This window comes from Sparus aurata, chromosome 8 (assembly GCF_900880675.1).
Source record: "Sparus aurata chromosome 8, fSpaAur1.1, whole genome shotgun sequence".
Lineage (NCBI taxonomy): Eukaryota > Metazoa > Chordata > Actinopteri > Spariformes > Sparidae > Sparus > Sparus aurata.
Window position 1 is genome coordinate 4,218,524 of NC_044194.1, and position 14,050 is coordinate 4,232,573.

Genomic DNA, 14,050 nt, shown 5'->3' on the forward strand with positions numbered 1-14,050 from the left:
TTTTTTTTTTACATTAAAAGTATGTAAACCTGTTCTACCAGGACCTACGAAATAAAAGCATACACCTTAGATTCAGCATCACATGTCCTCTTTAAATAAACCGTCTCACTGTGTGTGTATTGACAGCTATCCATCTTTTGTCTGTTGCTGCCTGAGGGGAGGATCGACCGGCTGCTCTTTGTTAACTGTGTGGTAAAAGAAGAAATACAGCAGAATAAATAATGGCCGTGTAAACACTGAGGGCAGCCGCTCATGAGCCAGTCACGTTGCTGCGCGATGAGGCAGCCTCGCGGAGGCTCAGGAGGCTCAGTGACCAATCACAGCCTGCTGCCGGTGGGCGGTGACAGCTCGGCTCGGACCTCCATAAAGAGCTCCTGCACACAAAAGCAGTCAGTCCCAGCCTGTTGATCTGGATCCCTGCTGCGTGTGGAAGATGGAGAAGACTCAGGACAAAGTGCAGAAGAAGCCTATTCGCCTCATCGCAGCAATCTGCAACGACAGAGGCATGGGGAAGGATGGACAGATGCCCTGGAGTATACCGTAAGATTTCTCTGTGGGGTGGAGGAGGTGGAGATCCAGATGTGTGCAGCTGACATGTAGTTCTGTCTGTCAGTCCTGTGTGTCGTTTCATTTTAAAGGAAAAAGCTTCTAAAGGGCAAATATGGAATGTATTTAAACAATTAGTCCATAAATGTGGGACTAAACCTGATGGATGATCAGTGATGGAGGGTAACTAAGTACATTAAATTAATAGTTTGAGGTACTTTTACTTTACTTGAGTATTTGTATTTTCTGTTTTCTAGATATTGTTTTACGTACTTTTACATACTTCACCCATTCTTTTTAGATGACTTTAGTTACTCGTTGTCTTTGCAGCACAAGAGCAAAAATACCACAGTTTTTAAAGTTATTTAATCTATAATCAAATAATATATATATAAAAAAAGGTATTAGGCAAGGCAAGTTTATATGTTTAGCAAGATTTAGACATGAGGCAACTCAAAGTGATTTACAGGAGCATAAAAATAACATTGGAAGACGTTAAAGATTGCATTTAAAAAGCATTTAAAAACAAGGAAGAATACGTCAAGAAACAAAGTATTAAAACAAGTTAAAACAAAGGAAAGTTGAAATAGAAAAAGTTTAAAAGAGACGAGACTAGAAAATAAAAGTCACGGTGCAGTTAAATCCACAGATAATCTGCCAGATAACTCACAGTATTTACATATACACTTCTAAATACATGCACAATGTAAATGTACTTGTGCTTTTTATAATTAGGCATATTTAAAATAAGTTACTTTGATTGTTTTAAGTTTTATTCATTCGGCAGACTTTTACCAAAGTAATATTTGAACACCGTAAGTTAACTTTTACTGGAGTATGAATTCTGTTTTTGTTTTTTTACATCACTGCGTTGACAGTAAATTCTAACTTTATTGACACAAAAGCAGAGACGAATTACAAATACAACAGTAATTCAATGAAATGGAGCAAAACAGCTGTAACGATGAGTTATGTGTTTGCTATTCTTACTGACACATGGCAGAATCGTCTTGAGTTCACTCCCAACAGGGATTGACTTGATGATTATATTAAAGACGTCATTTTATGCTTTTTGGGTGTTTCCCTTTCCTTTATTTTGTTATGTAGCATGTTAAAGGACTGCGGAGTGAAAAAGCCCAAAGTCCAACACCAGAGGGAGAAGCTAAAGTTATCTGTTATCTGAAAATATAATTACTTAAGTAAAGTTCAAAACAAACTGCCTGGTTTGGAGTCGAGCCTTTGCTTACCTAACTTGTGTGCGTCACTGTGTCGCTGTTGTAACCAGTTATAACACCAGTGGAAGCTGCAGCACTGTTGTTTTGTTCATCACACACTCAACATAACTCTACAAGGTGCAGAGAAACACTTTGACTGCCCCTCGTCTCTTTTGATATTCGAAATATTACATCACTGTCTCATTCCCCAGAGGATTCTCTGCTCCGTGTTTGAACCACAAGCAGCAGGACTTAGAATTAATGAGCTTACCAGCAGCTGATTGTTTTTCTTGCTTCATTTAATCTTGAAAATGTGACTGTTTTTTTTGCAGATCTGAATCCAAGTACTTCATGGACACGATCCAGAGGGTTTCGAAACCAGGTAATATCACACCATCACATTATAAAAACACCTGGTGAAGGCCCGGGTATCGTTCAGAACCACGGGCTGAACCTCCTCTGGTCAAACACGACTCTGACACTCAGAGCTCACGGTTGTAAGGACACTCCCACACAGAGTTTAAAGGCCTGTAACTCACAAGCATCTTCAAGAAACTGAAAGTCCAGTTGCCTACGATACAGCACCAACATCATCATCATCATCAGAAACCCAGTCGTGTACTGTGTGTCAGAAGAAGAGATGTGAGAGCTGCAGCAGTTTAGTCTCATGTATTTTGATGCATCTGTTTCAGGAAAGATGAACTTGTTTATCTGGGGCAAACTCTGCTTCAGAGCCCACCCAGCATCCGACTTCCCGATGGCCAATTGTTTACACGTGGTGCTGAGCGAGACACTGAAGTGAGTGCACGCACACACACACAACTACAAAACTACAAAACCACACGAGGTTTTCATTGTCATGCTTTATTTTCTCTCCTCTCACAGCACAGCTCCAGATCACGCCAACTTCCTGTGTCGAGACTTTGAGAGCGCCGTCCTCCTGGCAGCGAAGCCGCCCCTCGCCGACCTGATCGAGACCATATGGGTCATCGGCGGGAGGCGAGTCTACGAGGTAAACTAGCACAAAAACAGGCACAAATGAGCTGCTTCTTAAACAGGTTTCTCTGCTTTTTATACTGAAGCATGTAAAGGCCACACCTGCTGTGATGTCACTGATTTCTGTCACATGTTTAAATTCATTGTAAATACTGTGGATGTAAGCAGAATCTGTGTTGCTTCTTGTGTGTGATCAGGATGCGTTGAAGCACCCGTGGTGTGACCTGATCTACCTGACAGACGTCATGGCAGAGTTCGACTGCGACGTCTTCTTCCCTGAGTTCGACAAAGAGGAGTTTAAATTACAAGAAAGGTAAGAAAACTCTCTCTGCTCCGTCTCGTTTGTTTCTTCAAATGATTGCATTTATTAAAGTCCAGGCGAGGAAGCAAAATCTACAGGTTTTAATGTGTCCGGATCTCATATCTGAGGAAGGCCTGGAGGGAAATTCTCCAAATTTAGACTCAACTAGTGTCAAAGAGACACAAAACTAGGCTGCACCTCCGCTCACACACACATCATTAAACCTGCTTTGGATTGTTTCCACATATTTGGGATTTTTGTGGTCTGAGCTGAACTTGCGTGTCCGGTGGAGCGACTCAGCTGTGTGTTTATTAAGCAGATCGATGTCTGATACAACTGCTGTTAATTATCCTGACTGTGGTTTTCATCAAAGTGTTTCACACAGACACACTCCATTCTGCAGACAGCAGAAATGTCAGAGGTCGACCATCGAAAAATAGCAAAAAGATTTAAAAAAAAAGATCCTCTTCCTCCACAGCCGCCTGTGAACGCCTCCTCCTGTGGTTAATTACATCCATCTGAAGGCAGCAGGATCGATTTTAGAATTCTTTCTGCTCGCAAGTGTTACCTTGTGCTCCATGAAAAACTTGAATATGAGATAAGGCAAAGCAATAATAAGTGATTTATATATAAAACACTGAACACACAGTAATAACACACGACACAACTTTACCAAGGATAAATACATATGATTAAAAACCACAACGACGACACTCTATCACACACTACAAACACACAGATGGCACGGCCCTCTGCATGCTGACGGTCTGTGGTTGTAAAAACACTAAAAGCTGCAGAAATTGTGCCAAATACTGACAGGCCGGTCCAACCTGCATCAATATATAAACAAGAAACACGAGAATCAAGTGGAAACGCCCAATAAACAAATGCCTCCTACAAGCCCCAGGTGAAATAGGAGATAAACTGAAGGTGTGTCGGGTTTTTAAGGGGTTCCCAGATAAGCTAATTTCCTCATTCAAAAACATAAAAGGTACTGAACAGACCAGAGTTTCTGCCTGATAATTCCCCACCTCCTTTTTAAGCCTTCACAAAAAGGGTGACGCTGCACCGTGATTGGCTGAGAGGGAAATGCCCCCCAAGCTGCTTCCACTCCTCAGTCAGGAGTCAGTCTCTACCTGAGCACAGGTGATCTGAATCCCCTGCGATGAGTCACGAGGGAAAAGTAGCAAGTCTGAAACAATCCTGCTACAAAATAAAGCTAATTTTAAGAGCATTGGTATAAATATAAGGATTTAAAACGTTGTGCATCATGTAGGGCCCTAAAACTGAATATTTGCGGAGGGTCAGGGTAGTAGTACCTGCTGTATTCTGTTGTTAAGATGGAGGTTCTTTGTTTGATCCGCGGGCCTCGCTACAACACAAGCTGCTTCACAGCCATATTCCTTTTTTTATACTCCCATCTGCCCGGATACAGAGCTCCTGTCAGATCAGCCGTCACAGCCACGCAGCGCTTTCCTCTCCCGTTTTATTCCTCATTAAATGAAGCATATTATCTGACAGCGCAGACATGGATGTAATCTAAAACTTGGAAAATATCGTTCCTACCAGTCTGGATATAAAACAAACGCCCCGCACCGTCTATTCCTCTGATCTAAAACCAAGACATTACATAAATCAGGTGTAACTGTTGTGATCTGTGTGGCTGGACTGTCTGAACTTCAGTTACTCAGCAGATGATTTATTCTGAAATGTTTTCACGTTGACTCTGTTCTGTGCTGATTTTCTCTTTTGTTACAAAGTAACCGTCAGCACAATGTGTGAACGGACAGACCTCGATGTTTGAAAGAGTTTCGCTGACATCATCGTCACTGTTTGTTTAAAGAGCAAAGTCACTTCAAACTAACTAAATTTAGATTCTTACTATGTGTTTTGGTGGTTTATTGATCCTAGTTTCTGGCCTTTAATTAACCTATGAAACCCTTTTATTCTTTCAGCTTTCCTGATGTACCGAGTGGAATTCAAGAGGATAAAGGCATTAAGTACAAATGTGAGGTCTTCAAGAGAGAGACTGGCGATGCAGTCGAGGCAGAATAAGCAGAATCACTCCTCTGTTATGTTTTTCTGATTGCTTGTCCGCTTTAGACATTTCTTTTCTAGTGTGACTGCACACGCGCGCTAAAACCAAAACTCACTGTGAGTTATTGTATTCTAGGAAAGACAAAAACATTCCAGCTTGTATTAATGTGACCTTTGTAATCCTTGAAAAACTTGAAACAGTGTGAGCGCAAAACACTTAGAGACACTCCTCTGCTGTTTGATCCTGATCAGTTCTGGTAAAAGTTAGGACTAACTGTGGGACCGAACGATGACCGTCACCAAGGTCTTTACCTTGAATGAAACCACCTTCTACGTATCCTGAAGACCGTATAACATCTAGGTCGTGTGAGTGACTTTAGGAGGCGTGGCTCGCAGCCCATAAAGCATCCAGGTGAGCACGCCTCCTCCTTGTTATTATGAGCCACAAGAGACGGTGACGGTCATCGCTCTCGCTAAGAGATCCGTAGCTTCAGTCATAATTTACGAATTATTATTTCGACCTAGCTCCTTGGATGTCTCGTACCATGAATGTCGAGAGGAACAGAGGACACTCCACTCTGTCTCATCCTCGTTCAGACCTGGATAAGATCCAACTCTGACTCTGACCCTGACATGAAGCTGCTGCACAGATTTCTAGAAGAAGAACCCCTTTTTACAAGCACTGGTGGAGTGAGCTTCCATGTTACCAGGGACTGGGAGGTTCTGCCCAGAGGTGGTGTTGATAATTCGTAGGGATAAACACTGTTAAGGTTAAGGTGATTGGACTCGTGACTGTCACACAGGAGGCCTCAGGTCGTCTGCTGTTCAGACCGGCTTTTATTTAGTGTGTCTGATCTAAGTTGCATCTTCACTATCGTGCCTTATTCCTTATTTTATCTCTGTTATTATTCTGTTTAAATGTTTACTAAACTTAACGTGGGTTTCAGAAACTTGAAGCTCCATTTGATAGATGACTTCTGTGCTTTATTAATAAAGTCTGTTTGCTTAATTTCTTGTTGAACTGGTACTTTTTTTTTTATATAGAAAATTACATTTTACGACTGAGAAAATGAACCTCATCCATCTGGTAATGTGTTAGTTTTGCCACTAGATGGCGACATGTTACAGAAAACAAGAGACAGAGAGTCCTTGACCAGAACTGATGTTTTCATGGTGTTATAATAAAATAATCATTATAATGGTCAAAGCAAACCTTAAAGGTGCACGATGTAGTTTCTAGGAAGATATTTTAAATCAGAATAGATCTTCACTGACTGATTTATTTATTACCTTCTGGGAACTTATCTTCCTCTGACAGCAGCTTGTTTATTCTCACTTTGGATTATTACCTTGTCAATATTGTATATTAAAATGTGTAGTTTGAATTTCTTCTCCTAAACTACACAGTGTCAGTTTAAATCACTGCTCTGGCTTTCAGTGTGTTTAAAATTTGATTTCATGCCTGTAAAAGCACTAAAAGTTCTTGGATCAGGATCAAAACTGAGTCTGATAAAGCCGCTTGTTGTGTTTTTTTCATGCAATTTTAATATTCCCATTCTCCTGTAAAGCATTTTAAACTGCCTCGAGTCTAAATGGAGCTAAACTCACTCTGCCTCGTCTGCTTGGTTCACTTGCTTCGTGTTTTAACTTCCTACACTCTTCAAACCCACTTTAAGACGAACTCACCCACAATACACCCAGACAGACGAGGATAAAAGCATCACACTGTAGAAAAAAACCCACTGAGGAAAGCACAGGCCCGTCGATTGTGGAGGTGAAGCAACGAGGCTTTTCTCACTGCAGACGTTTCTGATTTGTCCCAACAGGAACCAGACAGACACAGTTAACAATGGCTGCGTCCAATTAAAGAGTGATCAGTTACTCTATTGTTGTTGTTGGTACGTCTTCTGTGATCAGATTTCCTGTGATTTCAAAATAAGCATGTTTCTCAGTCTCATGGGTGAAGCTGCTTTAAATGGGCGATGACGTTATAAAAGATGGACCGACCTGACGTCCACCTCACCTCACCAGCAGGCGGATCAGCTGCAGGGACAGATGAGCCGCTGTGACTCTCAGATGCAACATTCAATATAGGAGGTTGTTGAGCTTCGGTGCATTCAACGTCCATCAAAGTGACATTTATTCCTCTCCCGCAGCGTGTAGTAGCGCAGGAATATTTGTGATCTGTCACCGGGGCTGCAGGTCGGAGTCTCTACTGAGAGATAAGTAATTATAACAGCGAGCAAACTTTCCTGGTGTAGGTGGAAGAGGAAAGTTGAGCCGAGAGCAAACTGAGATCCCACACTGCAAATGTTGTTATAAGGGAAGAAACACCAGGGCAAGAACAATATATATATATAGAAATACATATAAAATGTTTATTTTTTTCTCCTATATTAGCTGCTTTTAATCAAATGCATCTAAATTAAAGCACCAGATCTTGACCTTAAAGGATTAGTTCACCTACAAATGGAAACTTAAGTTGTGAAGGAGGTTCTAAGAGCGTCCAGAGACGTGCTGTGACTCAATTCAGGGTCTTCATCCTTCAGGGACTCGGCCTTTGTGTTCTTTGAAGGCGAGTCCTTCGGAGCGACCTTGTCAACCGCGTCAGCCGTTGTTAAATGTGACGGTCTAGCCTTTGGAGCATTTCCTGGTTGCGTCACCAGATGTTTTACCCTCACGTCATCTCTCTCTTTCTTTCTTCTTTTTCGGGCGCGCAAAGAATCTTGGGATATGTGAGGCCACGAAGGATCGTAGCCGTGCATCCTCCAGAAACAGGGAGAAGAAGGAGCATCTGGAGGAGCCTTCAGATCGGGACAGCCTTCACGCGGCGCTGTAACATAATGCTCCTCCGAAGGATGCAGACCTGAACTGAGACACAGCAACTGAGTTTTAGTTTTTGGTGTGAACTCATCCTTTAACATACATAGACTTTAAAAAGAAAAAAAGAATATTTACAGCAGCAGAGGTCACCCACTCTCTGCCTCTGCAGCTGGAAATCATAGCTTTTAATTGCAGATGTCATCTGTTTCTGTAAGATAGGACCCATAAAAGCATTGAGTTAATATCAACCAGTGTCATGTTTGAAATGAAGGAGGATAATTTATACTCCCTCCTATTAACCTCCCTGGCTTCTCTGTGTAATTCAAGAGCAGAGCGCGGGCCGACAGAGGACGAGAGGACGGCGGGTAAGAAATAGAGGTGACTCGCACGCGGTCACCTGAGGCCTCGTCTCATCCGCCTCACCTTGATACAATCCTGATTAACTCCCTCTATTTATTACTCAGCGCCACTGAGAGCTACAAGCTTTGCAACACGATGAATTGAGGAAGAAGTCACAGATGTCCGGGTAAAATTAGGAACCTTCAGCACATCAGCTGCAGCACTTGAGGTCCCGTCGTCGGCCCTCGGGGGGGGGGGATGCTGCGTGTGGAGAACGGTCTGGAGATGAACACGAGTCGAGCATCCATCTGCAGAGCTCACATTCATTACCAGATGCACTCACTCTCGCATCATCTGCCCAGTGGCTATCGCCATGACTACAGAGCCATGCTGAGTGAGGCAGCAGATGGGGAGTAGAAGTTGTTAATGTATATGACTCCACCCTCCTCCTCATCCTCCTCCTCATCACCCCCTCTGGACACACAAGTCCTCCATCTCTTTGTTGTGACCCCGTCGTCCACATTACGAGAGCGAAGGAACCTCGAGGCATAAAGTCATGACTTCATTAGCCGGGACGCTCGCTCCCATTAGAAGGCCAAAAATAAAATAAAAAGCATGTTTGAAAGGCTTTCTGCTGGATTTGAAACATTAAGACACACTCAAATGAGACTGAGAGAAAAAAAAAGTCCACTCTCGGTTTCAACAATGCTCAGAAAGATTATATATTGATTTTGTGGTTTATACAAATATATATGTGAGCACTAATCCAGGAGCAGCGCCTCCTTTCCTTTTTTTTTCCACCTCCGTATGACGCACACAGACATGAAAACCTTATTAATAAAGCCAAACATAATGGAAAATCTATTCTGCATAAATGAACTGAAACTTCTGTTTGAACAAAGACTGCAGAGTGCCTTCAAATAAAGCACTCCCGATCCAAGTGACAGGACTTTATTATTTTTTTCATCCCGAAGTGTGGGCGCATTTGAATCCATTTGAAATGATAATAAAGTGACATTTCTGCTGCAGAATAACTTGTAATAAAGTGTCTCCGTCTGTGAGGAGACAATAAAAAAATCTCAGGCGCAGTCAGATTTTCCTCCCTGGGGGGAAAACTCGTGCTGCAGAGAACAAAGTATGGAATCGAGACGCTTTACGCGGGCTGGAAATAAAACGCTTGAAAAGCCTTGTTTGTCCTCGCTTACAGTCAGAGCTGCGTTTGACGGACGAGTCGGCACATCCGTCTGTGCATGTTGTGTCACGATGTGTTTTTATGTGACGTTAACTGCGATGAGGGAAGTTGTAAATAATCAGGAATAAAAGCCTCTGTGTGGCAGCAGACGAGTATTAAGCATGACACTTTAAGATGCCGTGAGGTTTGTCTCGCTTCCTGATATCAGCCTCGTCTCTCACCACATGGATTTACACCTGCAGTAAAAGAAGAGCTGCTCTTCATGTGCAGCGGCTTCAGACTCACTGATTCAAAGGAAACTACGAGTGAAAAGTTTCATTTGATACATTTCTGCACTTGGTGTTTGGGGTTACACCGCTTACAAGAGTTTGTTAACCACATTAGGGAGTTTCAATGATTTTTCTTCACTGTTCCTTATTTGAGCACATGAAGAAAAAACAGACTTTAAGCATCACTGTTCACCGAGGGGCCGAGCAATATATCATCATATCATCAAAGAGTCTCATCACAGAATGTGCACTGTCGAGTAAGCACAGGTGTGAACACTTTGTTGCCGTACTTAAGATTTTTCAGGTATCTGTACTTTACTCGACAACTTTCTGACATTCAAACACAAACATTTGGACCTTCTACTCCTGATATTTCCAAAAACAGACTTGTTATTTTTATTTTAATGCATTTGAGAGGAAATACTGATGATCTTCCTTTGCATAATTGAACACAGCTCTCCCAACATCACAGGACTGATTTCAGTCAGCGCGTATGAAGCGCGGCAGACGAGGCGAGATGAAATCCTGTGCGAGACGTTACAGAACAGAACCAGAGAGGGAGACTGGGATGTGGAGAAAAGGCGTGTTAGTGTCTCGTATCTGCAGAGAGTTTCTGATTTTCTCTCTTTGTTGCTGCTCGGGACGCTTTACCAACCCAACATGTGTCTATTTGACGTCCTGGGAATGAGACTCAACAATCAGCTGTCTTTGTGGTGCGTTCAGGAACAGCTGGGACAAATCCTACTGATTCTACCTTTAACTTTAATAGTCTTTGAATTCTATCAATATGACGTGAGCTTCAGTGAGCTTTGAGCACAAATGTCCTTCAGAGGGAGACTTTTTACTCTGATACTCTGAGTACATGTCACAGCCTGTAATCTATTACTTTTACTGGAGTAAAGACGTTAAATCAGTACTTCTACTTTTACCAGAGTCTTCTTTTATGAACGTACCTGTGCTTCTACCTGTCCAAGTAAGGCAGACTAGCAGACAACGTCATTTAATCTGATTTAAAGGTTGTTTGGTATACTGGAGTTTGTTGCTGGTGAGTTCATGCTGTGTCGATCATTCTTAATCTATTTATCAAACAAAGCAGAGCCTGCTGAGGTTGTTTGATAAAATGCATTTCTAAGTAAAATCACCCCAATCAGTCTGGAATGATTAATTCTTTCCAAATATACTGCAGGTATTTAAGTTATCTGAGGAAAATTATTTTTCATGTAACAATATTTGGACGCAGAAAACCAGAATTTGTTCAAAGAAGCTTTAGGAATAAACACATTTAGCTGATTATAAATGAAATGCTGATAGTAAGAGCACCTTTAGACCATTTAATCTGATTCTGATATAAATAATCACAAGTACAGTAAACATTACAGCTGTCGTTCACTTGCATTAGTCCACACAGCCATCAGTCATCTGCCCTTAAAGGGGCAACGGGGTTAAAAAGTGGTCTCTCTCTGCGCAGCTTTAGTTTTCCACAGCTCGCCTCAAAGTCCTTCTTGGTGCCATTCAGGACCTGCAGGCTACCTGTCCGTACGTCATAACCGTGCGCTCTCAGTCGCTGGATGCGGTAGGTCACTATCTGCGTGGTCAGCTCTAAAACAGTCGGAGTCTTTATGATTTGAGACATGCTGATCCCGGCGCTGAGGAGGCCCTTAAAGCGCTCAGCCAGAATAGCTTCAGGGTAGTAAAGCACAGCCGGGCAGTTGAGGACGATGTCCCGCAGCTCCGCCTCGGAGCAGCCCATCGTTTCCTGAGAGTACGACAGGGTGAGCTGCATGCTGTCCGGGTTCAGCTCGGTGACGAAGCCCCTGAGTTTGGAGAGGAGGCGGAGGAGCTCTGCCGTGCTGAAGCCTTTGTCTTTCAGGAAGAGCAGGTTCCGTCTCAGCACCTCGGGAGGCTTGAGGAGGACAAACGGGTTCTGACTCAGCAGCTTCTGAAGCCAGATCTTCATGTTGTCCTCCTCTCCCCCGAGCTCCTGGTAGACCTGCTGGAGGGTGCGCACCATCAGCTCGTTCCGCTCCACGGGCCGGCTGAAGCTCTGCGGAGCGCTGGCCATGAGCTTAGTGACGATCCGCTTGTTGAGGTTTAGGCTCAGGAAGTAGGCGATGTTGTTCCGCTGGTTGTCGTGGTGGCTGCAGGAAGTGAAGAAGGAGGCCGGAAATTTCTCGATGATGCCAACCAGCTCCCTCTGGTTTGGGCACACGGACGTCCACAGCTCCCTCTGGGTCTGCATCTGCTCTGGGAGACAGAGGACCGCCTCAGGGTGATCCGTTAGGATCCGAGCCACGAGGGAGCCCGAGGCTCCCATGTCATTCAGGAGCCCAGCTACCTCCTTCGTGTAGGCTGGGCTCTGATGCAGGACCCATCCTTTAAGTTGCCGGATCTTCTGGATGTCCACAGAGAGACCATAGAGATCCTCGACCGTCTGCTGGTTCTCTGTTGAGCTCAGGGTTGCACATGGCCTTAGGTTTAAAGGTAGAGCTGGGACACGTTGGCACCGGAGGCACAGGGATGTTGCGATCAAGCGCAACATTGATGCAAAGTCCTGAGGCGGTCACCTAAAGGGGCGGGAGGACAAACAAAGTGTAGTGGGTGACAACCAAGCAGACACAGAACATTCCTACTTACTAAAAATACCTGCTTCATCTTGTAAAGTAGCAGATGGAGCCGGATACCGACAGCTCGAGCAGGCGGCCGCACAGCAACAGTCCCGGTTCTATCACAAAGCAAACAACAGTGTGATGTGCTGTGGTGGTGCTCTGTGAGGCCAGAGGGCAGTCATGGGGTCCGATCAGGACCGGAGACTGACAACCGTGACTCTTCTTTATCGCGTTTGTTCCACTAGTCACATAAATAACATGATGTATCTTCCGAACATCTGGCACAGCCAGGGGTTATTTCTTTAAGCTTCCTGTTGACTTGTAACTGAGCAACACAATCAGGAGGCAAAGTGAACCCAAAGTAACAGAAGAGCGATTCTTAAGATCGACTTCCATTAATATTGGCAGAATACTGACAGAAATACAACTTTATTGTGCATTTATCCACCAGACAACCTTCTGACTCCACCCTGTATTATTTTCAATAATTAAATCTATTAAAAGGCACTTAGTTATTTAATCTCCTTGCTTTAATAGAGGGCACCCATTTGCTGTGTCTCGTCAATCATCGCAGCCTCTCCACCTGAGAAGAGGATTATGTTATCCTCAACATCTGCTGACAGATGTCTCACAGAGGGGAAGTGGACGAGCATGAGCTAACATGCTGCTGTACTGAAACATGAGTCACAGTCAGTGAGCCGATTACCATCAGATAACACGTCTGAGAGCATAATAACTACATAATAAGGGACTTCAGTGGGTTTAAGTCATGCTGAGCAGGGTGACTTGTCGCCAACGATTTCAAAATAAAAGTCCCCAAGGATTTTAACTGACAGAGCATGCTATGTGTTTAGCATGCTAGCTAGCTAACAGGTAGAAGAGACGGGAGCGGCACGGCCGCGTCACGTCACGTGATTCAACAACGTGATTTAATTGATCGCTGTCACTTATTGTTGACAGCGGGTTATGAATATGTGCACAGTTTAGTGAATATACTGACATTTTTGTGAGGAGTTACCTTTAGCAGCGGTCAGCGGATGTGACGTTTTTGTTATGGAACAGATTTCTTCTTCTACGGTGGGTGCGCCTGTGTTGTCGCGCGCCCCGCAGCGACACGCCGCGGCGGAGAGCGGAACTGCAAGTCAGCGCAATTAAACACTTGTAACTCAAATGTGACCTGAAATAACTCTGATTTTATATTTTTCAGGGGGGTGGGATGCATTGTTTGAGCAGAATTTAAAATGTGAGTGTTATGTGATTTGTTTTATGCTCCCAGTGCCTCTATTTCCTCCCTCTTTTCAAAGCCCTGCTCTTTTATTGCGGCCCATATGTCCAGCAATTAAATAATTTTGGCAAAAATCTGTATCTCAAATAGCAGTTGGTGCGCCTCCAAACCCTGCAGCATACGGGGCCCTGATGAGTGTAATCAGCGCTGGGGCTGAATTGGACCGAACACACGGAGAGTTTTCTCGCAGTTGGTGCTTAATCATGATGCTTGATCACCAGCTCTGCAAGCTGTTCCCTCCGCAGCACTGAAGCTGCTGCTGCTGAGTGGGTAGCTGGGTTCATTATAGTTTATGTACTAGTAAACAGATGATGTGTCTCAAAGGAAAACAGGTTGGTGCTTCTTTTTATTTTTTAATGCCCATATGTTGATGGGAGCGAGCCGGTCATCAGAGTGCACTGATGTTAGTGTATTGTTGTAACCAGTATTATAAGTTTTATTA

General features: G+C 43.6%; 2 protein-coding genes across 3 annotated transcripts; one reads left to right on the forward strand and one right to left on the reverse strand.

Moving 5' to 3' along the window:
* Nucleotides 1-361: 361 nt before the first annotated feature.
* Nucleotides 362-6,103, forward strand: LOC115586850 (dihydrofolate reductase). Its single transcript, XM_030426253.1, has 6 exons — nt 362-540; nt 2,093-2,142; nt 2,453-2,558; nt 2,646-2,772; nt 2,954-3,069; nt 5,013-6,103. The coding sequence occupies exons 1-6, from the start codon at nt 434-436 to the stop codon at nt 5,110-5,112; spliced, it is 606 nt and encodes a 201-aa protein (XP_030282113.1). The 5' UTR covers nt 362-433; the 3' UTR covers nt 5,113-6,103.
* A 4,925-nt stretch (nt 6,104-11,028) lies between these two features.
* Nucleotides 11,029-13,386, reverse strand: mterf2 (mitochondrial transcription termination factor 2). Of its 2 annotated transcripts, XM_030424766.1 has the most exons (3): nt 13,342-13,374; nt 12,361-12,439; nt 11,029-12,281 (listed from the first exon to the last, which is right to left on the reverse strand). In XM_030424766.1, the coding sequence occupies exon 3, from the start codon at nt 12,254-12,256 to the stop codon at nt 11,129-11,131; it is 1,128 nt and encodes a 375-aa protein (XP_030280626.1). In that variant the 5' UTR covers nt 12,257-12,281; nt 12,361-12,439; nt 13,342-13,374; the 3' UTR covers nt 11,029-11,128. The 2 variants fall into 2 exon arrangements, with proteins under 2 accessions (XP_030280626.1, XP_030280627.1); XM_030424767.1 differs by lacking the exon at nt 12,361-12,439 and having other exon boundaries at nt 13,342-13,386.
* Nucleotides 13,387-14,050: the final 664 nt, after the last annotated feature.

Bases quoted from the DNA above. Each gene is read 5' to 3' on its own strand.
- mterf2 (XM_030424767.1), bottom strand. From the start codon at position 12,256: ATGTTGCGCTTGATCGCAACATCCCTGTGCCTCCGGTGCCAACGTGTC.
- LOC115586850 (XM_030426253.1), top strand. From the start codon at position 434: ATGGAGAAGACTCAGGACAAAGTGCAGAAGAAGCCTATTCGCCTCATC. The intron at 541-2,092 runs GTAAGATTTCTC...TTTTTTTTGCAG, and splicing joins CAGATGCCCTGGAGTATACC to ATCTGAATCCAAGTACTTCA. The intron at 2,143-2,452 runs GTAATATCACAC...CATCTGTTTCAG, and splicing joins CCAGAGGGTTTCGAAACCAG to GAAAGATGAACTTGTTTATC.